Source organism: Vidua macroura, chromosome 3, assembly GCF_024509145.1.
Source record: "Vidua macroura isolate BioBank_ID:100142 chromosome 3, ASM2450914v1, whole genome shotgun sequence".
Taxonomy (NCBI): Eukaryota; Metazoa; Chordata; class Aves; order Passeriformes; family Viduidae; genus Vidua; species Vidua macroura.
Genome location: NC_071573.1, coordinates 7,357,927 through 7,384,540, shown reverse-complemented (window position 1 = coordinate 7,384,540; position 26,614 = coordinate 7,357,927). Strand labels below are relative to the sequence as shown.

The 26,614-nt window shown below is 39.5% G+C and overlaps 1 protein-coding gene across 4 annotated transcripts in view; it reads left to right on the top strand.

Moving 5' to 3' along the window:
• MACROD2 (mono-ADP ribosylhydrolase 2) overlaps positions 1–26,614 on the top strand; it is an 850,734-nt gene that overhangs the window by 741,747 nt on the left and 82,373 nt on the right. For all 4 annotated transcript variants that reach the window (XM_053972443.1, XM_053972442.1, XM_053972441.1 and 1 more), the window contains exon 9: positions 23,445–23,526. In XM_053972443.1, coding sequence (XP_053828418.1) covers positions 23,445–23,526 — 82 coding nt within the window. The remainder of the gene's footprint in view (positions 1–23,444; positions 23,527–26,614) is intronic.

Below are 26,614 nucleotides of genomic sequence, written 5' to 3'. Positions count from 1 at the left end.
ATTTAAATATTCCATTTTTCTTTGCCTGTTGAAATTCATTATACTATATTTTCAGTAAAATACACAGCATAATGTATGTTTTGGGTTTTTTAGTAGCTACTGTAATTAGTCCCCAGCCACAGGCTCAGAGCAGGCGATTAGAGAGAACATAAGCAATGGATCTTTAAATGTTCTTTAACTGTTGGGAAAAGGCAGACATACATTTCTGTGGTACCAAAAGATGGCAGAATTTTCTGGACTTAGCCAGTGAACAAATGTGACGTGTTTATTCAATGACACTGCCCTGGATATTGCTTCTGCCATTTCTGTTTCTGTATCATTTTTTGAAACTGTCAAAAATCAGTGGTTTGTCTCTTGAACTTAAATATACTTTTGAAGGCAACTGATCAATACTGGAAATTTACTCTTTTTTATTTCTTTGGTTGACAAAAGCTAGAACTTAAAAAAAAAAAAAAAAAAAAAAAAACACCAAAAAAAACCAAAACCAACCCCCCACCAACATCCTTTAACCAGTTTGGATTTGCATCCTCACATGGTGATAAGCTTATTCTTTATGATCTATATGAGGATGACCAGAATTTCCTGGAATATATTGGACAAACAGAAAATACCAAGAATTCGTGAGAACTCTTCTCTGCCTAATTTGTTTTTATGGACTGAAATTGGCTGTGGACACTTGTTCATGACTGCCATCCAAATCTCCAGCAGCTTAGGAAAAACAATCAAAAGCACCAAAGGAAGCAGCTTGTTAGAGGTAGAATTTCTGAAAACACATCAAAAAAGTCCTTCAAAATAATTCAGAATCTTTTGAATATCAGGTGAAATTGCCATAGTCCTCAGAGGAGCTGCAGAAAGAGGAGATAGCAGAATTATTTTTTTTATATTATTATACTCTAGGAGGGTGATGTATAAATATTTGTTCCATCTTTCTTTGACCTTGTGGTGACTTTTAACAGAGTATCATCCATAAATAAGGAATTGATCTTCATTTAATTTAATAACTTATTTTCAGGGGGTATGTTTTCTGGTCCCTTGCAAATGGATATTAAAATATTTTGGCCTCTCAGCCTAGTGCATCCATGTTACCAGCATTGCAAGAGTATAGACACAAAAAAATATGTAGGGTTATTTTTGATGTATTTTCAGTACCTTATAATTATGGGTGACTTCACATCAAATGTCACAGACTTATTTTAAGTGAAATAGAGCAATCTAAGAAACCTCAGAAGAGTGATGCAGGATGCTTTTTAACAGAGATAATAATGTGGTGACCAAAGAGATAATGAGCCCAGTAATGCTACCAGCCAATATCAGAGTGAATGAGCTGCAGACAAGGTGAGTGAGATACATACATCCAAAGCTGCAGAAGCACAACTAATCCATAGGCTGAGCATCAAAATAACCCCTCAAGTGACTTCACAGCCCTGGAACTGCTGTAAGGAGTCCTACTGGTTAAACCCCAAGGTTTAATCTTCTTCTGTGTGTTCCTCCAGACTAATTTGTTTCTTGTCCCTTTTTCTAGTACTTTTTTTTTTTTTTTCCCATATGCCCACTTTGGACACCACCACCTGGCTTTCCTAGTAGGGATGTGGAGCCACATCTGCCTGTGGTCCAGATCATACCAGGCACTAACAAAGCTTAGCAAGCAGAACATCCAAAATGGGGCATTAAGGTCATCTTAAAACTCTTCCATTGTGCCTCCTTGAGAAGAATGGTAGTAGAACATGTTCTTTAGGCATCTCTCTGGTGCAGGGAGCTAAAGCACTAGAAAGACAGATTACTAACTTCAGGAGACTGGAGAACTTCAGGAGTCCTTAGTGAGAAGTTGGATATAAACCTGTTTATAAGGCATGTTTGGAGGAAAGTTACAGATGGAAGGTGACTGTTAAGCATTTTGAGGTAAATTGATCTATTAAGAGTACTTCAGATGATGAAAGTAACCAACACACTGAGGTCTGACTGCTTTAAAAGTCAGGGGAGTCACAAGGCAGTGGCAGGATTACAGCTTGGACAAATAGGGATGGAACAAGACTTTGGGGGATGGAGTAGTGCTATGAGCAGCTTCCTTGAAAGAGAAAGGACTACTTGTAGCACACAGTCAAGATTTAGGAAGAGTATTTCTTCTTCCAAGGAGTCTTGAGGGGCTAGAAAGAGTAAGGGATAGGTAAAAGGTAAAGTTGAATGAGAAAGACTGCAGTGCAAAATGCCCAAGAACCAAGGGTTGCAGCAGATTAAGTAGGGGGTGGGCGGACAGGGGTGGAAACCCGGCTCACCCAATGGGGACAAACCATAGAGAAATGACATAGATTATAACAACCAGTGGTAACATAACAGAGGTGTGTAAAGAGTCCTGGGACAAATAGAAAGGCTAAGGTGGGGTGATTGATACAGAACTTTCAGGAAGAAAGCTGGGGGTGGTTTCAGGATTGACACCCCGACAAGGAGTGACCAACCCTGATTGATGGGACTAAATAAGGAGAAAACAGGGAGAGGAGATTGACAGGTAACTGGGGATCTGGGTGGCGGGAACTTTCAGGGTAAACAATTGGAGCAAACCACTGTGAGGGGGAAAATGGGGAACTACAAGGAACAAACCTAACTAACATTACTAAAACCCCTGACTAAATCAACCCAACCTACAACAGAAGACCTTGTGCACAGGGCAGCCCCATCACACACATGACTGTGCTGTGCTGGAAGGACCACATGCCATTTGTGTTGCACATGCAAGGAGCTGTTAATCGAGACACCTGTAGATCATATCAAGTGTGCATAGCAAGGAGCAGAACATTGCTACTTATACTTAATGCTACTTAACATGTAAATTTATTCACAGAGCCAAAAATGTTGTGAATATATTTTTAAGTTAATACTTCAAATACAGGCGGAATGAAGTAAGGAAGAGGTGATGTCATCATATTTATAAGGGCTCATTAGAGAAACGTGTATTTTCATAAAGCATACACCAGATGCCTAGGGAGAAGGCAGTACCTTGAAAAGATAAACATACCTCCAGCATGGTGTTTGACCTTTGCTTTTACTTCTTTCTCCTGAGCTACTTAAAGCCCACTAGAAACTGTCCTCATAAGAATATCACTTGACGGCATATCAAGTGGTTTGCTTACAACAATGGGATTTTAAAAGGAAGCTAAAGTGTAAATCTTTAAACTAAATGAATACCAAAGTTGTTAAGATTATTTTATGAATACTTCTCAGTGAAAGGAGAACACAGCTAGGAGGTGGAAATCTTAACATACAAATGTTAGTGTCTGGAAACTGTACAGAATTATTTAGCCTATTAGCTTGTTAACCAGGTGCTCCTTGCACTTAACCTTATTTTCTAAACTCAGGCCATGCCTAATATTTACCTGCAGGTAATGAGGTAATGCTGTTAGATGTGGAGGACACCTGCTTATTTATTGGACCTCTTCTATTTTCAAGCTTTGGTATTCTAACAGCTTGTCAGAGAGAGACATCTGGAATGTGACTGTTACTGGAGGTGGCTGAAATTACCCGTTAAAGCATTTTTTGTGCAGAAGATGGGTGATTTGTTCAAAATTTGTGAAGGTATCTTATTTTCTTAGTTAAAAGCAGAATTCTTTGGAAGATACAGCCTCCTTTTCTCTTCAGTCCTTTTATGCTCCTTGTTTGGGGTCAGAGACCAGCTTTTGGTATGAGAAATTTTACCTTGTCATTTATAGTGATTTATAGGATGAGCCCTTCTAAAAAGAGACAACACTTTATAATAAGACACCGGTTAAATATCTGTCTGCCCACAATGTACATTTGCCTTCATTACCATATGTAAGCATCTAGGAAACCTTCACGTTTTCCAAGACTTGTAGCCTGGACTTCTTTCACTTTATTTCACCATTCGTAAAATACATCTTATTCTCATTTATTCATCTTTTCCAATCGGTAATTGTGCTCATTTTAGTCAGGGCTGAAAGAAGTCTCAGTACAAAATCATAGCTGTTCTTTTCATCAGCTCAGCCCTTCTTCTGGCACACTGTGCTGCCTTTCCAAAAATATAGCTCTTTTCTGCTCCCCTAATGTGTCTGGAATAGTCTTTCCCTTTGTATGCAGCCTGAGCCCTGTAAACATGGACACGGTAGGAGTCCTTTAATAAATTAGCTGTTAGCACATTCAAAACTTCTAAACGAAGGGGTGTTTGCTGCAGCGAGGGAGGAATTTTCATCAGATCAGAAGTTGTTATCACACAGGGAGTTACAGCTCAGGAAACTGCCACCAGTGTTATTAGCAGCATATCCCTGGCATACCAGGGGAACCCAGAGATCAATGCTTAACCCTTCCACTGCCCTTGTTACTTAATTGGTCATCCAAATGAGAGTGAAAGAAATCCATCCACAGGCACTGTGCAGAGAATCAGAGAGTTTTCTCTAATAACAGAGGTCTCCATCCTCGAAATGCAAGCAATCAAAAGCATTATTTAAGTGCAACAACCTTTGGTACTGAGTCAGATCCAGCGGCAGGAGGTCAGCATGGATACCCCATATCTAGTTTTATTTCCTTCCCTATTTCATAGGCTTTGCACAGCAGTTCTAAACAATATGCCAGTTGCACTGGAGATGATGTAGTTGTTGGAAATAGATTCCTGCAGGATTATAGGTGTGATCACAGTGCCTGACTCTTGAGACCTCTCTCAATAACAAGTCTTCTTATTGATTTGCTTTTGTGTTGAGAAGTGAGGCCATCAGAGGAGATGGATATAGATAAGCACATTTCCACTTTGATGAGGACTGGTTAGAGCCTGCTGAAAATCCCATTGCTTTGGAAGAGAAAAATCCTCTGTTGCTTTCCAAGCTATTAATCTGTTTGTGATTACTTTATTAAAAATAGCTCTGACTGTTCTTATAGCATTGTCATTTATAGGTTTAACCACATAATCATCTCCTGATATTTGCTAGCTCTTTTTGTTCTCTTTTATTTATTTAAATATTTAGCCATCAAAGACTTAAGTGATGCATTCAAATAATGGCCACACGTAGTTGCTTTAACAAGAGAGTCACCAGAAAAATTGCTGGTTTAATACCAGCCTAGGATGACCATTCCCTGTCAGACTGTAAGAAAAGCAGTGTCATATTAGGGTAAACCTCACCACTTTCAGGCGAAATCATGTAAATACCAAGCAGACAGGAGTTCAGCAGCAGAAGACAGGAAAAAACCACAACTATTTCTTTGTAGACTATCCAGCTGTGTGTTAGGTATAATATTCCTAGGAGCGGTTGCCTCTGTAAATGGAAACAGACAGGGGAAACACTGTATGCCTGCCTAACCTCTGCTCATGCTAATGAGAAAATCCTTGGCCTGGGTTCACTCAGTGTTGATGTTTTTCTTGGAAGGCTTGCTGGGCATCTTACATGGTATGTAATGCACAATGTCTGCCTAAATATGCTTTATGAAGTGTTTTGTGTATATCTGTTCTTAGAATTTTGGCGTTGTCTGTTGGGCTTTTATAGAATAGGCCTTGAAAAACAGCCATCCTCCAAAAAAAAAACTACCAGAAAGCAGAGACCCAAACAGCCTCCCAGCACACCAGCTTTGGTAATTCAATACCACCACCCATTCCTTTGCTGTTAAATTGATGCCTTTTGGCCCCTAAAATCATGAGCCAGACAAAAGAAGTAGAAAGGACCCCACAGCTTGAAAACTTAAGCTATTTTGGCCTCTAACAAAAGCCTTTGCTTTGAAAAAGAAAAGATATTTGTGAAACTACTTAAGGAGTTAATTTTCAGGCACTGAAGGCAGCTGGGATACAAAAAAAAAAAAAAAGAACCAAAAAAAAAAAAAAGAAAAAAATAAAAACAAAACAAAAAAAAAAGTAAACTGTGTTAAAACAAGCATTGCAAGACATTTTTTTTCTGTCAAGAAATTAAAACAGTAGCTTGTGGGTTCTGATTCTGATGCAGATTCAGCCAGCGCTGAAGAAGAATGTGGCCCAAGGGCCAACTCCTCCACCCTGCACATCAGCAATGATCTCCCAGTTTAATGCGTGGTTCTGTCCGTTCTTCTTTCCAGGCTTATGTGAAGAGAATTGGGCCCGGGGCTGGGGAGGAGGAGGAATGTGGGGTGTGTGTTCTGCTACCTTTTATTATTGATTTCCCAAAATTAGAAGTCTCTTTCTAATAGAGAGGAGGCTGAAAAGAAATCAATAGTGTTTATCTTACAAGGTATTCAAACTGCATGGGAAAGTGCTGTAATTCACCCTTTCTCTTGTTACTGATTAGTGCAGTGCTGCACAACAGCTCTGGGTTTTAATGCTGTAAATCCCTTAATTATGCACTCCCCAAATATGTTAAAAATAATATAAAAGTTTTAGTCAGGCATTTCTGGCTTTACCTTCCTCCTCCAGTACTCATATTCTGTTTGCAACTCACTACAACTTAACTATGTGATTTGTATTATAAAGATTTTTGAGGGGGGGGGTCATTTCACTTTATTATGTTTCAGCAGAGCTGTGGCATCCACTTAGATATCTTTACTGCAATGGTTTCATGATGAGATCAGATTGCTGCTGTAGATACATCACAATAACAAATAAGAGAAAATTCAGGCCACTTTGCATCGTTTTGATGAGCTGCTGTAGCCTGGCTTCACAGGAGAGAAAAAAAGAAAGAAAAAAAAAGAAGGAAAATTAGAAAATAAAAGAAAAAGGAAAAAAAAAAAAGAAAGGAAAAAAGGAAAGGAAAATGAAAAGGAAAATGAAAAGGAAAAATAAAAAAATTCAATCAAAATAGCACTGAATTATGGAAGATTGAACTTTTTAAACAAACACAACTTGAACATAAAGGAAGTACATTGTTCTGAAAATTATGATGGGGTAAAAAACCCATTAAAACTCCTAAAATCTGTGATTTATATATTTGTCTTATTACAACAGAAATCATGTTTTGGTTCTTCCAATATTTTTAATGGCTACTTTCTGTAGCTTTCAGGCTTCAAAAGCTGTCAGTGGCTCTACAGTTTATTTAAAATAACATTTTATTTTCAAGTTGTACAGATCACTGAAGGAATCCTGTATGCAACACCTCCTGACTCACCAGCTCACCAGAATTGTGGACCCTCAGATCAACCAATTCACACTCACAGGAGTTGGCAACAGGCAATATGATTGAAGTAATTACCTTTGCAGATAAACGCTGATAATAGGTCAGGTTGAAACCTTATATATAGGAAGCCCCACAAAGGCTTCCAAGGCTACAGGCAAGATCCTCTCAAGATTATTTTTGGGTTTTCTTGAGCCTTTTTTGTTAGTGAAGGAAGTTAGGATAGTGATAGCTTTGTGACTGGGAGCTCCAGCTGACTGCAGCTTCTTGGCTTGCTCCATGCCTGGCAGCATTGCAGCAGCAGGTTCTTCATTTCACTGGGATTATTCCCCACTGCAGCATTCCAGGCTCCTGTGAAAGAGGTCTGCAGAGAATTGAAGCCTAGAAACACAGATCTAAGTGTGGATCATCCTACAGCACATGGGAAGAAAAGTGCAGCAGAAAAAAAGCTTATTTCCAGAGCTCTTCCTTCTGCTGCTGCTTCAAATCATCAGAGCTGTTTCTTTGATGTTCCAGGAGAAAATGACCCATTCTACAAAAAGATGGCACCTCCCTTTTCAGTGCAGTAAAAAGAAAATTTCCATTTAAAGACATTTGTATACAGGTAATGGCAGGAGGGAAGTGACCCATCTTCCATGGAGGCAGAAGTGTGCAATGGTCATCACAGCTGAGCCTGGCCCAAGTCCCCTCATAATTAAAGAAGCCCAACTGAGTTCAGTGTGAACAGGTCACAACCAGAGCAACCTTGCAAATCATATTGGGGAGTTTCAACCAGGTCCCCTGCCTCTCCTTTGGTGTTTTTCTGGTGTTCCTAGACTTCTGAAGAAAGGAAAATGCAGTCTTATTGTTGCCAGCTCTTGTGATATTTGATGTTTCTCTGAAAACTTGAGCTTTGAAGGCTTACAAGACAAAGATTTTTTTTTAAGCTATTTCATGTGTGCTTTTAATATGTTCTAGTCTTTTGTAGTTGGAAAACACAGGTGAGAGCATGACCTGAGTTCCTAAAAGCACAGAAATGACAAGGCAGAAGAGATGCCCATATTTATTAGTTTGTGAAATGCTGTGATTTTTTAAGCTGTCATCATGATTAAGGCTGTAAATATGGTGTTTACAGCTACAGTATGTTTTTAGTTCTGCAGGCAGTATGAGGTAGTATGAGCAGAATGCTGTGTTAGTGCCACAGAAGTTCAATCACTCCAACAGAATTTCTTAGTAGGCAGAGTTGCCTTCTTAGGAGGAGGATGCCATCTTCATCCTCCACAGTAACTGAAAAATAATAAAAGTCTTCCTCTCCCAATATAGCATCATCTTGCCATTGATCAAGAGGCAGCTCAAACCATCAGATGACATCCCTTGAAAACTGACATTTTTAGAGATAGCAGATTTGAAATGTTACAGTTATAGGACAACTTCCATTATCTGTATTATAAATCCACATTTTAGAGAGTTGTAATTTAACCATATACAGTCATTGTGCTTTGACACTTGGCATAAAAATCACAGCCCTGGAACAGATATTTTTATAAGAGAAGATATTTGAGAAAACTGATTTGACTTTTCGGAGATTTCGATATGTTTACCTTATCTCTCAGCACATTAGTCTTACACAAGTGAAATTTGAGTGAGTTACAAGACACAAGAATGTGGAGCTTTGGGTGGGTATGACATGATCCACAGCGAGTAATCATTTGGTTTTGATGGTGATGAATAATGTAAATGCAGGGACATGCTGTGTGGGTTTTAACATGGGACTACTGAACATTGGAGTCAGAAGTTAATCAGGTGGAGTTGTCTCCAGGATCAGCTTTGTGGATGCTCCACACATCCACATGGATGCTCCTGCATACTTGCAGGTGAAATCAGAAGTGATGAATCTGGAAGGAGGTGCTTGACTCCATAGGTGTTACAGTCATGTCCTCGCTGTGGGATGTGGAAGAGATCAAGAACTCCTTGTTCTCTCCACGCTCAAGGTTGCAGAGAACCAAGGTTGCAAGGTTGCAGGTTGGACTTATTAAAAAGAGGTGCCAGATAGACTGACATCACTTCTGGTAGTTGATTGTTGGAATTGAAATGGTTTATCTACTGTATTTGCATGAGATAAGCTTTTATTCTTTCTTTTGTTCCCCCTCCACCTACAGCAGATATACAGCCAGTGTAGAGTTTTACATGAGTCTGTAACTTATTATTATTGAATAATGTATGTATCTGGAATCCTGATAGGACCTAGTATTACTGAACCTTTGGAGCAACTGCATGAAAGCGAGGTGCCAGGCAAGAGGCTTTGCTGTGGAAAATTGCTGAAGCCCTCCAGGAGCCACACTGACCTGCACCAGCCCAGCCCACTGTGTCACAGCAGCTGACTCTCCTCTGCCTTCCCTGCTCTTTCCCTATTTCTGTCTAGCTAAAACAAGATAAAGATGTTGCTTTCTGAGTGGGAAAGACTGAGAGCTCACCACAGAGCCAAGCAGAATTAGAGCAGGAGCTGAGCAATGTTTTGACAGGCTTGGAGCACCCTTCCTTTTGAGCATGGGGCCCCTTAAAGCTCAACTTGGCCATGCAAGTCCTGCACTGCCACATGATGCTGGGAGTTGGTGTGGGATCTCGCTGTATTTACCTTATGGATAAGATATGCAGTGCAGCTGCCCCCCCAGAAGGGTTTGTAAGCTGGCAATGTAAACTCTGTAAAATGTTTAATCTGTTCAAAGCCAGTCAGTTCAAATATCCTTTCTTTCTTTTCTTTCTTTTTAATAATCTCTGAATTATTAAATCTCTGAATTCAAGTGGAGCAAATTGGTCCAAACTTTACAGAGCAATGTTGACCACATCAGATATTTCTTACTTTTGTTCTTCTATCTCCATTAATTGGAGAATTTAAAAAATTATGCTGAATAAACACACCTATCTGTTATCAAGGGTAGAGTAGGGGAGTTGTTAATAGAGATGGGTGCAGTGTTTTACAGACAAGGTTCTTGAAAACTCTTTCAATCTGAACATCCAGAAAGACTTTTACCAGAGAAATTCTTGGCTAGGTTAATCCCATGCAGACTAATTTATATTATGGATAGGCATGTGTTTAAACAAATACAAGGCATGCATAAAATATCTCCTGATTTGAGAGCTATAACAAGGATAGAGTATATTACCACCAGGTCAGCCAGGAAGCTGGAAACATGGAGCTGACTTGACTTCACAGGTGGTACTTAGGCCAGCTTTAAGTCATCATTGTTCCTCTTAACTAATCAGGAGAATTATGTAGTTTTATTGGTTTCTGGTTATTTTAGACTTTCCCCTGTGAATGTGATCATGGAGAAGCAATTTTGTGCAAGGCAGGGGTGGCCAGGCTTATTTTTTCAAGACAGATGCAACAGATGTGCTTGCAGGTACAACACATGACCCTTGCTCTCTGAGCTCTCATTTAGGAAGGAAAACTCATGGTCATGGCATCTCCTTAGTCACAAAAGATAGAGGGGGGAATAATAAAGTCCATTCAGAGAGGGATTAGAGGGAAGCATGTCACAGCAATGATAGGGATAGATAATGATGATACCAACAAGTTCTTACATAATCACCTTTTCACACAATCTCCTTTCCACCAGGAGATCAGAAAATAATCTAAGATCTACAGCTCTCACAAAGATGAAAGGGAGTCTCAGTCTTGTGTTGCATCCATTACACCTGTTGCATCTTGTATAGGTCAAAGAGAATGAGTTAAATCACAGCTAACACTAGTGAGCGACTCTTCTCAAATATTCTGTGCAAATGAGGAGAATGCAATAAGGTGTTCACAATCTCTCTATACAATGTTAATTATACAGTTTTGAAGGAACTGTATACCCGGTATATATTGTGAAGGACTCAGTAATGAATGTGTTGCAGAAAACTTCCAGCTGGAGTCCAAATAGGGCCATTTAAAGATGTTTTACTGAACCGAAGTGCCAAATCTCTAGGTTAGGGTTTGGCAGTGAACCCAAAATACTTTCCACAAGAAGTGATTATTATGTATGATTCATACAGTGTGTCCACACGAGTGAAAATAATACTGTTTAGCTCTCAGTGCTCAAAGTGCTTTTACATTTTCAAAGTGCTGTGCACACATTACTTAATTAATGGAATAAAGTAAGTTACACTTTTATGCATTTAGCATTGACATTTTTACAATAAATGGTTTTGGAGACTTTATATGCATCAGTGCATTTGAGCAGCTTGTATAAATTGTTCTGATGTTCTCAATTTTATTTGAGCAGCATCTTAGTAATTTAGATGCATTTTACCTTATGATGAGGAGATAGATAGAACGAAGGTTATCTGTTGACAGCAACATACCATAAAAAAGGCAACTTCTTGTCCTTTCTAGTAAATCATAAATCTGCTTACTTGCTCGTGCTCAGCAATTCACAGCAGAACTAACACACTGGTGGAAGTCAACACCCACTAAGAGCCATCATTAGTATTCTAACTGCAGAAACAGAGCTCCATCCAGAAGATGGATTTTGTGGAATTGGTATACCCAGTGTTTGGCATAGGGACTTGGTAAAGTGCTGGAACATCTGCTGGCTGTTTTCAGAGGACTGTCAGCCTATTACCATCTATTAGAATTAATTTAAAAGTGATCCCTTAGAGATGAATCTCATTTTTCCCCTATTGATCCTTATGAAAAGTGTTGGCGTACTGTCGACATTTATATCCCATTGGTTTGGGGCTTTTTCCTAAACAACATATATTAGACTTGCAATATCCTCTGTGGAAGGCATCTGTCAATTGCATCAAGCTGGCTTAATGACCTTTTACATGAGGGCATTTTGGCTGCATTGCTGTCCCAGCTCACACTGCCAAATCTATAATCTCATCTGCTCTCAAGCACAGATCTTCCTTACTGGTCCCAGCCTCTCACAGCTGCAGACACCCCAAAGGCAGGCTCTCAGGTGCAGCCATTCCACGAGTTGACCCAGTCACCATCTCAAGTTCTTGAGTGTTTGGGAGTGAGTATTTTGCATCCAATTTGCCTGACTTGCTGCTCATTGTTCCTCCTAACCTCACTTCTGATCAGCAAGAAACATGCAGAGGTTGCATTTAGGTCATACAGACTCCTGGCATGGATTCTTTCTGGATGCTGGGAATCAAGCATTGCAAAATCTTACAAAAATAGCTCATCATTCTACAGTCGCTATTTAACAAAAATGGGATTATTTTGTTGAACCTACCTGAGCATTTCAGGCACAAATAGGGTGTACCTCTAGACATGCAGTAAGCAAATGATCCTGACTTGATCTCATTTTTGGAAGAGACACTGGAGTGAGCATACTGGGAACGGAAGTGTTTTTTGTAGCAGTACAGTAAATTTAACATTAAATTTAATTTTTGTCTGGTTCTGTCTTTTTCTGGTGGCAAAAAGATTATCTCCAGTATTAGAATGAGACACATACAGTACTTAAGAAAATCAGCCTTTGTCCTTGGGAAATGGTCTTTAATAGCTTGCATTAGTGAGATTAATTTGATCTCTAAATGACAAATAATTTAATCATAAAACATTTTCTTCAAGGAGAGAGATTAGGTAATATTTACATAAATAATTCAGTACAGGTTTTAGTAAGAGCGATGGTTTCAGAGCTGCTTCAAGTTATGCCATATGGCCTTTATTCTTGGGAATGCAGGTCTGTTAACCCTTTACTTTCTTTCCACAACAGGAATTTTAATCACCTCATTGGGTAGGAATTAATAACTTTCTATACTAGTGTTATCTCTACCTATGCTCTTCTCAAACAAAGGCTATATTGAGGTGCTGTGAGGAGAACTTGCAGTACATTGCTGCAGGTTAGGTGAGCCCTTTTCATCTCCTAAAAGTGCAGTTTTTATGACATCTGTTGAATTTTTGGAAACATAGATGTAGTCAGACAAAATTGGTGACCATGTGCTGCTGTCATCTTCTCAGCAGGGTGGGAAGCATTTGGTTGCACTGCCCCAAAACCCCTGTGAAATCATCAGCCTTTGGATAAAGAGTGACAAAAGTGAACATTAATGCAGGATGAAGGAGAGAGATGAGATGTAAATGAGAATGATAAAAGGAGTGATAGCAAACAAGGGAAATATTCAGTGGGAGTTTTCTTCTGGACTGCTCTCATTTACAATAGGTTTGAGAGACTTCATCAAATCATGTCTTTTGAAAAGCTTCCCAAGGTGAAACTTTCTGGGTTTAGATGCTTATATAATTTTGTATGTGGGAGAAATCTGTCCTTTTTTGCTGAAAATATTTTTTAAAATTGCATTTTAAACCAGCTTTGTAAGATCCAGCCAGATTTCCTTTCCAATAATTTGAAAATAATGTGAAAACAGCTGGAAAGTATCCCAGCCCCTGAGGTGGGGTGAAACCTTTTCTCAACCTCAGTGAGAAAATTGCTGCTGAGTTTAGCATGACTGCCATTTTACCCTGCCTGTAGCAGTACACTTAAATAGTTGTTTAAACCATCATCATCTTCCAAGAATTGTTTCTCCTGCCCTTTTTCTGCAGTTCAACTATTGTTGAACTGTGATTTTTTGATTCTCATACCTGTCTGAAGTGTAGGAGGTACCATTACTTGGTCTGTCTGTGTGGTTTTAAGTCCTGGGGCTGTTTTGTATTCAAAATCTTGCAGCAGCCACTAGGATAATGGCAAGGAGGTGATCACATTTGTGTGTTCAAGCATATTTTGGGTTTTGAGTGGTGGAGTCTGAACAAGTAGCCCTAATTTTCCTGCTGGCCTTGAGAAGGAGTGGGAATTTTATCAGGAGATATTATGTGGTACTGCAACAAAACTGGCAAAAAACATCAAAACTAAGAGAATTTTCCAAAGTGAAACCTCAATCCAGCAAAGAGCTGGAGCATAACAGTCTTGGGAATTAGTCTACCACAGGTTCAGTGCCCAGAAAGGTTTAGTATGCTCATAATCATAGGGAACTTTGGGATATTTAAGTCCAACTTTTACTAAAAAGATAGTGAAAAACTGATGTTGTAAGATAAAATGTGATGCAAAACTTGGCTTATGGGATCACAACACCCTGCTTGATTGTATGCCACAATTCCATCTTATTCAGCGAAGCTCCACAATGAGGATATAATGATAACTCTAAGTAAGCTGATGATTTATCTCCTCCATAAGGCATGGTTGTTGTAAAACTGCCTATCAGATATTTTCAGAGTACTATCCTTCACAAGCCCTTATTTAATGCAGTTATATTTGCATGCACACCCTCTCTTCCCATTTGCCATTTGTCACTGAGATAGCAAATTACATTCATCAGAATCCATTCATTCCCCCGGTTTTGCTGAATACAGGAATATCTTGGCTGTGTCAGCTGCCCTATGACTGGGAACTGTGAAAAATGGAGGTCGCCTTCAGATATTCCAAACGTGTATCTTCAAAGGACAGTAGGTATTAAGCTGGAAAAGATTAATGGGCTTTATGTCATCGTGTTTGTGTGGCATAGAAGTGAATTGTGCAGATTGATGGATATCTTGGTAAAAACAAATGCATTCTTAAACTACTCTCCTGGCCCTTCCCTGACAAGTTTTAGTGACCATCAAAAGAAATGTACTGAGACGTTCCCTTAAAACCTAAACTAGTTTTACAGGTTTTTTTCACCTTTAGGAAAATGAAAAACTTTTTGTTGTTGAGAACAAAAGCACATGTGGACTATTAAGGACTGGTTATTTTATAGCCTATCTGTGTTTATATTACCACTACAGGACTGTCACATCTTATTTGTCATATAATTGTGCAGTAAGTAACTGGGATATACTCAAATGGCTGACAACAAAATTGTGAATTCCTGTGAAAATGCTGTTATAATTTCTTGTTTGAGATGCTTGGTTCTTTAGGACAACCATTCTGCTTGTCAGGCAGATGCTTTGTTCACACACAAAAAAAGGACCAGGTCAGCACAAAGAAGGCCAAAAGGGAATGCTCTACCTGCCCTTGAATAATACACTGTATTAAAAAAGTATTGAAGGTATTCACAGGGTGAATTCTCTCACAAAGAACAAGTAACTCTTAAAAAACAATCAATGTATAAGGGAAAAAGAGTTATCAGTATTGATTCACACAATACATGGATGCATTGAAAATATATTTCCACCAGAGGAAAAGCAGTGGTGTGCAGGGAAGCTTGTGAACTTTGCATGTGACCATTCATGGGATTTTTTTTTTTTTTTTTTTTGATCTGTAGCATCTTTGGTCAAAAGAGATCAGGAGAAAAAAAACCCAGGGTCCTACTCTACTTCTGCTGTTCTTGTTTCTCTGTGACCTTGGGCACATCAAATCTTCACTTGACAGCAGGGATCTATCAGAACTGTCACAAAACTGTAATGCTGACCTGTGCTTGAGAACTGTGGGCAAAAGTGGTTCTCCACTGGACAGTTTTGTGGGTTTTAATATGCTTCAGTTATGTGGAGATAGGCTTGGGCCATAGTGATAACTGCACTGTGTGTCTGGTACCTGTGTGATACTGGGAGTATCAGCAGCCCTCAGCTGTTGAATATGAGCAGACCTGTAGGACCAGGCACAAAGGACAGGGAGAGACGTTCTGGCGATATTTTGAATTTTTATTGAGTTTCAGTGTTAAATGAAACATTTTGGTTTAGAGGCAGAGATTGTTGCAAAGCCTTATGCACTAGGATGTTGTTTGTATTAATATTTTAAGCTGGTAATAAATTTCTGGTGGGGTTTTAGTTCATTTTGGTTTGGTTTTCTAAATTGCCCTTGGATTTTTAATTATCTTTCACTCCAAGCTAAGTATGTGTTCCATCATGAAGCAGGATATTAAAGTACTAATAATAACTTTCTTGTTCTGTTTTTTTATGTATGGTAGGACCAGCATAGAAACCATTCCACTCTGTGATAAGCATAAATAATTTTATAATTCATATGATTTCTGTTTTTTTTTCTTTAATGGCTAACTAAGTAATATGATAGTTTAAGTAAAAGTTGCTTCTTCACAGCCAGTCCTCCACAGGTATTTACTCTTGACGCAATATCATAACTCTCCATTAATACCATTACTTGCAAGAGGCTTGCAGTAATGTAATTTTTTATTTAGGCTTCTGCTTTGGATTCCAAAGAATTTCAAAATTCAAGTCCATAAAAACCAGGGAGCAGTATCCTGAAAGAGTACACTTCTCCCTGGATTAAAGAGTAATCCAGAGATGTCCTGTTTGCTTGAAGCTGGGCTCATTTGTATGATTGCAAGGTCAAGTAAATACAGGGTGTTTTGGCTCAGGTCTGCAGCAGATTTGAAGCTGTGCCAAGAGAAAAGCTCTTAAGGGCAGGTGAATAGCTTTGTGAACATCATCACACAGTTCGTTGATTGTCAAATTCACCGTATCACCAGTCTGACACCTCTGCCCTGCTTAAATCTTGTTCCTAGGATGAAGGCAGCACCAAAGCTTTCTATTTGCCATAAATATTTAACTGAAGTACTTTTTAGGAGTAATTTTGTGATTATAGACCATGATGTCATGCCAAAAGGAGCAGACAGTCAGCTAGGCTTTATGCTCTGATGGTTTATGTGAAATTAGTAATAATACCAGGAGGTTGATTTTTAATTTGCAGTACTATGAAATTAGTATTTATAGACCTGAAGCATTCAACTTCAGAAAGCATGTGAAAACTTCTGGCTTCAACCCTGCTGGTCTCCAAGGGGAGATGCAGTCCTCTCTTCTCTGTTTGGTCAGACAGGCTGCTATCTGGACAGCTGGCCAGATGTTCATGGTGCTCGAGAAAGGTAGCATCTCTGGCAAAGTGGATCACAGCTGCTGGGAGGTATATGGCAGATGGCTGTGTTATTCTACAAAGCTGGTATTTCCATCTGTTGGCTGCAATAGGATTACCAGAGGATCAAATGAGGCAGAGGGTAGGCTGAAGGGGAGACTGTCAGCATCAAGAGAGAATATCATCTACCAGTTCTATAGCAGGGCAGAACGAAATGTTGGTCTCTGTACTTCAGGGCATCAGCTCAGTTACAGGCAGAGAGGAGCTCTGTCAGAAAGATAGAAAAGAAAGAGATGGCAAATAAAGTCCCTGAAGATAAGCAAGAAAGAGATATGGACTTCAGAACAGAAAACTGAGCCCTTGTCACAGAAGTAGAAGAGATTTTACAGCATGTGCAAGGACCAGCTAGAGCACTCGTAGCCTGGTCCTAGAGTGAATTAAAAACCTCTTGCTCCTTATTCTGAGCTTCTCACAGCTGATATTTTGATTCTGAGAGCATGCCTTGAAAACCTGACTTGGGTTGCTTTGTTCTCACTGGTCTCTGCAAGGGAAGTTTTGCCAGGCAATGAAAGCTAACAGGGCTGCCCATGAAATCATGGTCCAAACAAAGGAAGATGTCCAACATTGCTGAATCATAAGAAGGTTCAGGTTGGCCTTACAGACCATCTCATTCCAAACCCCCTGCCTTGGGAGTCTTTTACTAGCTCAGGTTGCTGAAAGCCCCATACAACTTTGAACGTTCAGAGCTCCTTTCTTAAAGGCAATGTAGTCAAGGCATATTGAGGGGTTCAGGCAGCCCCGAATTGTCACTGTGAAGGATATCTTTGAGAATGTATGTGACATTTAGGGTAATTAAATGTCTCTATCAGAAGAACTTGAATTCTTGAGGAGGCAAATTTTCTGTCTGGTGCTACAAAGTATAGGTGCCAATCCAAGCATGCTAAAGTCAGTGAAAAAAATCTCTGGTTTGCTTCACTGAGTTTTGAATTAAATCCATGTAATTTTGATAAACTAAAAATGTTTCCACAAGCTTCTGGTGTTCTTTGTTGCCTTATGACAATAGGTCCTAATGGGACCAGGCAGGAGTGTTTCATGGCATGGATTTCCTACACCTACAAAGACCAAAAAGCTGCTTCCTTCTCTTTGTGCTGTATTATCATTCATTTGATTTAGGATTGGGAAACATTTTTTGCAAGTACTCATTGTTTTTCTATCATGTATTTTCTGGTAAGATTTAAGTGATGATGAAACTTTTTGATGCATATAAAAAGCAGTCACTTCCTGCTAGGTAAATGTCTTGGTGCTGGAGACATGCATGAAATACTTGGGAGTGCTGAAACGTACTTGGGTTTGTTTTTATTGCAAGCTGTTATTTTGTTAGGACACGGGGTGGCAATGACATGGAAACACTCATTATATGAAATAGTCTAGAAAGCCTTTTGATCATTGTTTTGCTTCAGATCTGTGTTTGATATATCCAGCTTGTTACTTGGGTATACATACAGCTATACCCATGAAAGCATTTGGCATGTCCTGCGGATTGTGCTTGGCAGTAACTCTTTAAAGCAATGTATAGGTGCACAGCCAGGTGTTCCTGTCCCCTAAGCAGATAGAGAAATTAAGCCAGAGGAATCACACCTGCCTGAGACCACAGCAAAAGAGCTGAGATAAAAACATAGATATGTTTGATGCTAAAATATATAGAGAATCACAGACAGGCTTGCATTGGAAGGGACCTTAAAGTTCATCTCATTTCAGCCCCCTGCCAGGGCCAGGAACACCTTCCACTAGACCTGGTTACTCAGAGCCCCATCCAGCCGGGCCTTTAACACTTCAGCCACAGCTTCTCTGGGCAACCTGTGCCAGGGCTTCACTACCCTCATTGTAAGGAATTTCTTCCTAACAACTAATCTTAGTCTCTTCTCTTTTAGTTTAAAACCATTCCCCCTTATCCTATCTCTCTATGTCCATGTAAGAAATCACTGTCTTTTTTATACAGATATAGCTGTAAATTCCTACTATAGCAGCAGCTGCATGCAGAGATGTGCATATAAACATGCAGTGTCCTCTCACACACTCCAGTAGAGGGCAGGGCCCTTCAGGACAAGTTTAAGGGACCCTCAGCAGCTTTCCATCATTCCTGTGCATGTCCTTGAGCATCCACCTGCCCAGCCTTCCATGGAGCTCTCACTGACCATCAGTGGTCTGTGACTGAAGTCACCCAAGGTACAGCAACTCACCAATAAATTGAAAACTCACAACATGTGAAGTGCTCTCAAAGCCACCAACTAACAAAACCCTAAATATCAAAACCCAGGAAGAAATATCTTTGCCGCTTTCTTTGCACTAAGATCAGTGCTACTATTAGACCAACTGTGCTTTTATACCCATATCACATTAATTGAAAACACCAGTGGAGACGTTTTCAGTTCATGAGATATGGCTGTGTCCTTCTAAAACTCTGGTGTTAGGGTCCATTCTACTGAAAAAAATATATCCAAGGCCAGTCTGAGTGGGGCTGGGAGAAATCAGATCTAGTGGAAGGTGTTCTTGTCCATGATGGGGGAATTGGAACTGGATTATCTTTGAGATCACTTCCAACCCAAACCATTCTGTGATTCTGAAAAAAATAGCCTGAGTCCTGTAAACCCTGCAGAAGTTTACTAATTCATATCAGGTGCTGCTAACAAAACCACCTGGAAGCTATTCCCATCAAAATTAAATAAAGCAAGGAACGCAGGGCCCAAGGTAAAAAAAAAAAAAAACAAAAAAAACCCAATCAAATGTACTCACAGCCTTGAGCTGTGAAGGTGCCTAACTGAACAGTTCATGCATTTTAACTCCCTTCTTCCTGTGCTGCAGTGCTCCTGATTTTGGGGTTCTTTGATCCACCTATTCATAGCTGCAAAGTGAGCAGAATTTAATCAGGCTCTGACAGGGCATGGTTGATTTTAACACCAGCCTTCAAAAAAGAGCTGTCAATCAGGGATGAGCTTAAATACCTTCAACCTGGAACTCCTTTACAGTTCTGTTGCAGTTGAGTGGTGCTTGGTCAGCAGTGGAGGAGCTGGGCATCTGCAAAAGGCACTGGGGCTCTCATCTGGGCACTATCAGGGGAGTCCACAGGGGCTATTCCTCAGCCTCTCTGAAGGGGTGGTGTGACACTCTAATGAAGCTGGCATTTCCAGGCCACATGAGAGGAGAGATTTCCTTGTTGAATAAGAAGTGGCTTTCCTAACTGCATGTCCCAAAAATCCTGCTGAGCTTTTGTGGGCCAACAGGAAAAGTAGGTTGATGTTCGCTTGGATTAAACCTTTCCTTATTGTAGCTGGAATGGGCATAGTGAGGACAAGGATTACTTTCCCTACGTAATCTCAAGTTATTTTAGCTGGGGATGTTAGATAAAATAGCCAGTAACTGGCAGAATGATAGAATAGGGGTTAATTTCAGATTTACTATCTGCCAACACATGCCATGCAATCAGATAAACACAGGATTTCAGCTGTCATCACAATATCTTATGCATACTTAAAAATAGAGCAGTTTTTCTCACATCAAGAAGAAATGGAACAGGTTTATATATAGGATGTGTACAATCAGGAGGCTAGAAATTTTGAAAAAGTCTGCCAATTCTAGAGAAATTCCCTATTTTTAAAACAAGAAATTATATTAGACGCTGTAGAAATTCTCATGGAGAAATTTTATTATTGCAAGCTGCACTGAATAAAAAAGAAAGGGAACATCTTGAGAAGCTGGACTATACAGAATGAGGCAAATTTCTGTAGGATTTTCAGCAGAGAATATGGGACTATACAGAGACTCAGAAACTTCTCTGTATGGTAATATCCTTCCTCCTCTGCTTTATACATTTCTGTCCTTGCTCTTTTGTCTGTTCTGGTTCATTGGGCCTATCACTTTTAATGATTGAAAGTCTGGAAGGCAGAGAGGGAAGATGACAATCTAGCAACACCCCAGCAATATCCTAAGCCAGTTTTCACAAGAAATCACTTGCTGGTTAAAGCCTCCCTCTTGAAAACACCCACCTTAGGCAGAACCACAGAATTATAGAATAGTTTGGGTTGGTAGGAGCCTTAAAGATCATGTCAAATCTCATGTAGGTAAAATGTAACACTTCTTGGCAATGATGCTTTACATTATGAATTTGTGACTAGGGAGATGAGTATGGTTTTTTGGCTTGAGCCCATAACTAGTATTTGAGTTTTTTATTATATCCCTTTCTAAGAGTAGTTGATGCCATGGTCGAGAATATTTTTAAGATCCAGCCTGTTTTGTTTACGAGGGATGCACAGAACAGCTTGGCTCTGTAAGCATTATATGAGCAGACAGCAGCAGGCAGTTTTCTTGCTGAAAAATCTGCCAATAGGCTTCCCTGCTCTGCTGCTTTCTCTCCTGCTCACAAGCCTCCTTCTTCCTTAACACCAACATAGCTTGTACCTTCAGTCTCATAGAGTGTCATAGAGGTGTCACTAAGGTTGGAGATCTCCAAGGTCTTCTGTTGCTTCTTGTCTCTCCGACTTCCTTGTTTTCGCCCGGCTCCTCTTTCCCGGGGCGCTGGCCAGGCGCTTCCAGGAGCAACCGGAGAGAAGCAACAAACACCTTTGTGGGTTCGTTTGATATGGACAGAGCTGTTCAGAGAGCGCGATCAAGACCGGGATAAAGAGACTCAAGAGATTGGACGCTTGTTGTGCAGTCCAAAGTAGGTTGTATTTGCTCGAACGCCGCACGTACAAGTCACAATGGTCTGGGGTTGAGTTACAGGTTATATAGGGGAAAATAAGAGATAAGGTGAAACCAATAGAACAATGCCCAGTATGAATACATTATAGGTAAAATCCAATGGGAATAGCTTCAGGGGGAAGGATGAATACACGTAAAAATACAGAATAGAAACTCCAGCTTTAGGTTTAGGAAACAGAAACTCCCATTGCAAATTCACAAAGCTTTTTTGCTCCGTTTGTGTAGCTGTACACTACAACAGTCTTCATGTTCAACCTTTGAGGAAATTCCACTTTTCCCACTAACCCATGTTGTGAAGTGCCACATATACTCATTTTTTATCATTCCTAGGGATGGGAACTCCATCAGATCCCTGGGGAACCTGTTCTGGTGCTTAAACACTCTTTCAATGAAGAAATTTTTCCAAATATCGAACCTGAACCTCCCCTTGTGCAACTTGAGGCCCCTACCCCTTGTATTATTGCTAGTTGTGGTATTACATACCCAGTCTGATCATTCAGGTGACATCATCCCAGCCAAGGTTTTGTCATTACCTTTTGTTCCAAGATGTCCTTGTTAGTAGCTGCTGGTATTTTCCAGCATAACCAGTGCTTGCCTGCTCTCATTTCCTTCTGAATTCTATGGGGCTGTGCTGAAGTGAGCTCAAAAGTGACATCCCGAGCTGTTCAGCATAACAGTGTCTTTGAAGCCAAAGCTTGGACTTCACTTCTAAGACCAGCTGCAGCAAAAGGACAGCATTTTCCACTGAAGATAAGGGAAAGAATTTACATCTTGAGAGCATTCCTCTCACTGTTTCCCTGCAGGGGGGAGGCTTATGATTTTTCTAGCACATGCAAAGGCACTCTTGAGGAGTTCTGCTGTGACAGATTGTCCTATTGCCCATGGAGACACTATGGCAGCATAAGATGCCAAGCTTCCTATTGCTTGGGCTTCATCCCATTGTGGTTAACCTCTTATGCACTTCAGAGTAAGAAATGATTACTGGGTTGCAGGTCCCTCAGCTCAGCTGTAAGAGGGTCTTTTTGTTTTCCACAGCACCCCTCCAAGCTGGGTTTCAGCTACAGAGGCATTTTGTGCTGGGAAATGCAAATAAATAACACAAAGGTATTGCAAGGCTAAAGTCCAGTGTGGGTGTATTTCAGCCTTAAAGGCTTTAGATTTCTTGGTTTTGTTTTATTTAGCTTTTTAATTATTTTTGGTCTGTTTCAGAAAAGCTTTTCACATACAGTGGTCTCCCAAAAGAATTTATTTGAACTCATTGATGGGTGGTGCATACGTTATGGGTTGTGGTTTCATTGATATGCTCAGCCTCACTAAGTAGATGGCATATTAAATGTTTTATTTACCCTGTGTGCTACCTGTCATCTAATCAGCTTTTGTGTTTCTGCTGCATTCTATTTGTATTACAGTGAGAATAAGTGGTTTCATGTAAATTAAAGCCACATGAAACCTTTTAAAGCCATTTTAAAATACTAAATGGGTTTGCAAATAGGTTTGTCAGACAAGGATTGGAAAAACAGCTCCTTGCTTACCCATTTACTCTTCTGTATGCTTATTAGAAGTCCCCACATGACGTTTTCATCAAACATTGCATCCCAGTTCTCATCTGGAATGCCAAAGTCATTTATACTGTGCTCGAGAGCAGTTTGCATAAACAAGAGGCAGTTAACAAAGAATACAGTTGTGAGCTGTGATTGCAAAGGTTATATTATAAATTACAACACAGATGTACAATAAAGTCAAGACATGCAGCCCTGTTTTCTTGTTTGCCTGAAGCACAAAAGCACATTGGCTTAAAAGTTTCTTTGCCTTTATTGACTATTGTTGCCAATATGGATGATTGTGATGCTTTCACTGTGAATTATTTTGTTTCTTACAGGTGGATCGTATCATCTTCTGCGTCTTTTTGGAGGTTGACTACAAAATTTTCAAGAAGAAAATGGGCGAGTTTTTCCCTCTAGGTAGGTGTAGTAATCAAGCACCATTTGACTTTAAAAAAGTATGCAGAAAAAATGCAACAGTTGGCATCTTTTTTTCTTTCCAAAGCCAAATACTGAAATGTGAACTTTCTTTAAAGATCAGCTGCACATAGAGGCTCTGATCCTGGACAAATGCAGACATTTAAAATGTGTGAACCATTTAAGCTACATCTAATACTGCTTTTGTATGCTCTGTACAGCTAATCTCTTCATTCCATTTTCCCAAAACTTGGTGCATGGCTCTGGCTCTCTTGACTTGAGAAGGAAATTATTTGCACTAATGCATATAGCTCCTAGTGTATATTGCTTTTCTATACACTTTGTACACACTTTGGTCTTTCATTAGCAATGCTGGTAAGGTTTCTCTGGGTCTGAAAAGATACTGCAGGGGTTAGAGCCCAACTGTGTCTGAATGAGGACTTTAAACTTGAGCTATCCAAGTGTAAGAATGAATGGGAGAAAGATGGCTCTCACTGGAGCACTTGGGAAATGTTAGCCATTCATCTTGGATTTCACACAGGAGGTTGCTTTCTAGATTTAAGGAAACCTGGCAGATAGTAAATTTGTTAATCCCCCTCCTCCTATAAAACTGTGATTTATTTTTATCGTACATCATTAGAAATCTGCTCTCCGTAACTTTATCAACCCTAATACTCCTCCCATTTTATTTTGCTTTGTGCTTACTACAGTCCAACTACATGTGAAAAGATCCAGAGTTTAGTGTTTTATCTCCCAATACTCCCCATGCTGTCTGTCTAGTAAAAATGGCCCTGGAGTAATAGGAAGTAGAGCTTTGGTGTGTTCAGATTTCCATTAATTTCACAGGACTGTGTTGTCACTATAGCCTTAGTGTATTTTTCCTTTTGCTTTGTCTGGTAGCATGGAAGTTGTGATATTTTTGTTTCATCTCACTAGAACAAAGCTTTTTTTTAGATGACTTTGTAATCGCCACTTTGCAGTGATTGGCAGCTGAAACTTAAAGACCTATTGAATTATTCAGGTAGCATCAAATGATGTCTAACCACTTAATAATATTCTTGTCTGGAGCACACTGAACATGCATTTCAAGAAGCTGCTTTCATATCTAATCCATTCAATGAGTGATTTTATTTTTTTGTCAGCGTACCCAACCCAAAGGATAAAGTGGCAGTACCCTGCCTACTGTTGCTGGCTATGTTACTGCCCTTCAGATTAAGTGAGAGAAGAATACAGCATCAATTTGTCAACAAATCAAGATCATTAATGCTCACTTTCATCTCTAAGGCCTTGGAAATTGTGATATAAAGCCTGGTATTATTTCTATAAATGTAAGACCCACCTGGGTTTGAAAGTTTGAGAGACAAGAAGATGCTTCAGAGCTGTATCATGACAAGCCTAAAGACAGAAAGACAGCAAAGTGGAAGATTTATTTAATTTGGATATTTTTTTTTAACCTGACATTATTGAACTCCTGTCTACAAAGAACCTGTGCAGCTGGCTCTTTTGTTATAGAAAAACATATAATTTCATTTCACCACATTATGTAGATGATCTGCCATACCATAGTTTTAAAAGTATGTTTATTCTCATGTATGTAAAGTTTTTATGGGTTTTTTTCTCAAACAAAAATTTGGATTCTGATGTGTGACCATAGACAGGTGATCATGGTAGGGACCCTCTAAATCCACTGTTCTGCATATATGGCTATAAAAAAGGTTCATCCAAAATTTACAGCTGTCCAGAGAAAGTTTAATTCTCAGTATCTGAAATTTAGATAGATTATTGTAGGATTAGGTTAATAAAATGCCTTAGGACCCATTTTCATAGACTCCTGGTTGTAATTTTCTCATAACTAATGATTCTGATTTTGATATGCCTTAATGTTGCTGGGTATCTGCTGTCTGATTAGCCAGAGTCTTAAAAGGAACCTGTTTAGCTCTAGAACTTTATTCCTGATTAAGTGAAGGATTTCCTGTGGGTGGATCAGTAGCCAGGGATTCAGGAGGGCTTTTAGTGTCTTATTTTTAGTGTCTTTAGATTTTCAACTTGTGAGTAGACAGGGAGAGGTAGGACTTTCTTCCCAATTCACTCTCCTGTACTGTCACTGGAGAAATGGTCAGTATCTGGGTCTCTCTTGTGGAGTGCCCTAACCATTCATATACAGTCTCAGGCTTTCTTTGCCAGCTTGAAATGACACTTTTCCACAGGGTACCACCACTTCAACAGATGTCAGCTAAAGTCAGCCCCATGCTAAACTGCCTCCTGGTGAGAACGTCAGCTGAAGGTCTGGATGGAGATCACCAGATGACCATCGTTCCATCTACCAGATGCCATTTGTTCCTTTTTTCAGGTGTCTTGGGAATTGCCATCTACATTTAACATAGCAGACCTGGAAAAGTTATCAGCAGACTCTCTCACTGTAGAGATGTCCCATCTCTCTGCAGGACTGTTTTCCTGCACAGAAGACTTAGCTAACATGGTTCTGTGTCAAGGAGTTAGCAACTGCCTCTACCTTTGGCAGTAAATTCCTGATATTTGTACTGTGGAAGAAATTAATGAAACTGGTGGTTTTGTTTTGGTTTAAAGGAAATCTATTAATTTAGTGAAATTAAAGTCTTTAAGGATAGACTTGCCCTAAACATAAATTGATAGGACACTATCTAAACACTCACAGGAGAGAATAACACTGAGGTATTGCTTTAAGCTTAGAGAAAAAACATCAAGGCATTTTAAAAGTGCATCTTGCATTCAGAAACATTGTGAAATATATCTACTTTAATAGATGTGGACAAAAATGCTTAGAAAGAAGAATATATTCATAGAGTTATATACATAAATAATTATTACTTTAAACCCACTGCATTAATAAATCCGAAAAGACATGCAAGAGCTAGGTAATGAAAGTGGTAATGAAATGAAGCTAGAATTACACCTCAGTGCATTAGAGTAAGTGGAATATAGATATAGGAAAATTGTTCCATTAGTTGAACATATCATTAGGCCTATTTTGCAAGTGGAATGCTGAAGAAATTAGTCAAGTAATAATATTGATATCAAGACAACTGCCAAGAGTCTTGTCATTTTCAAACTT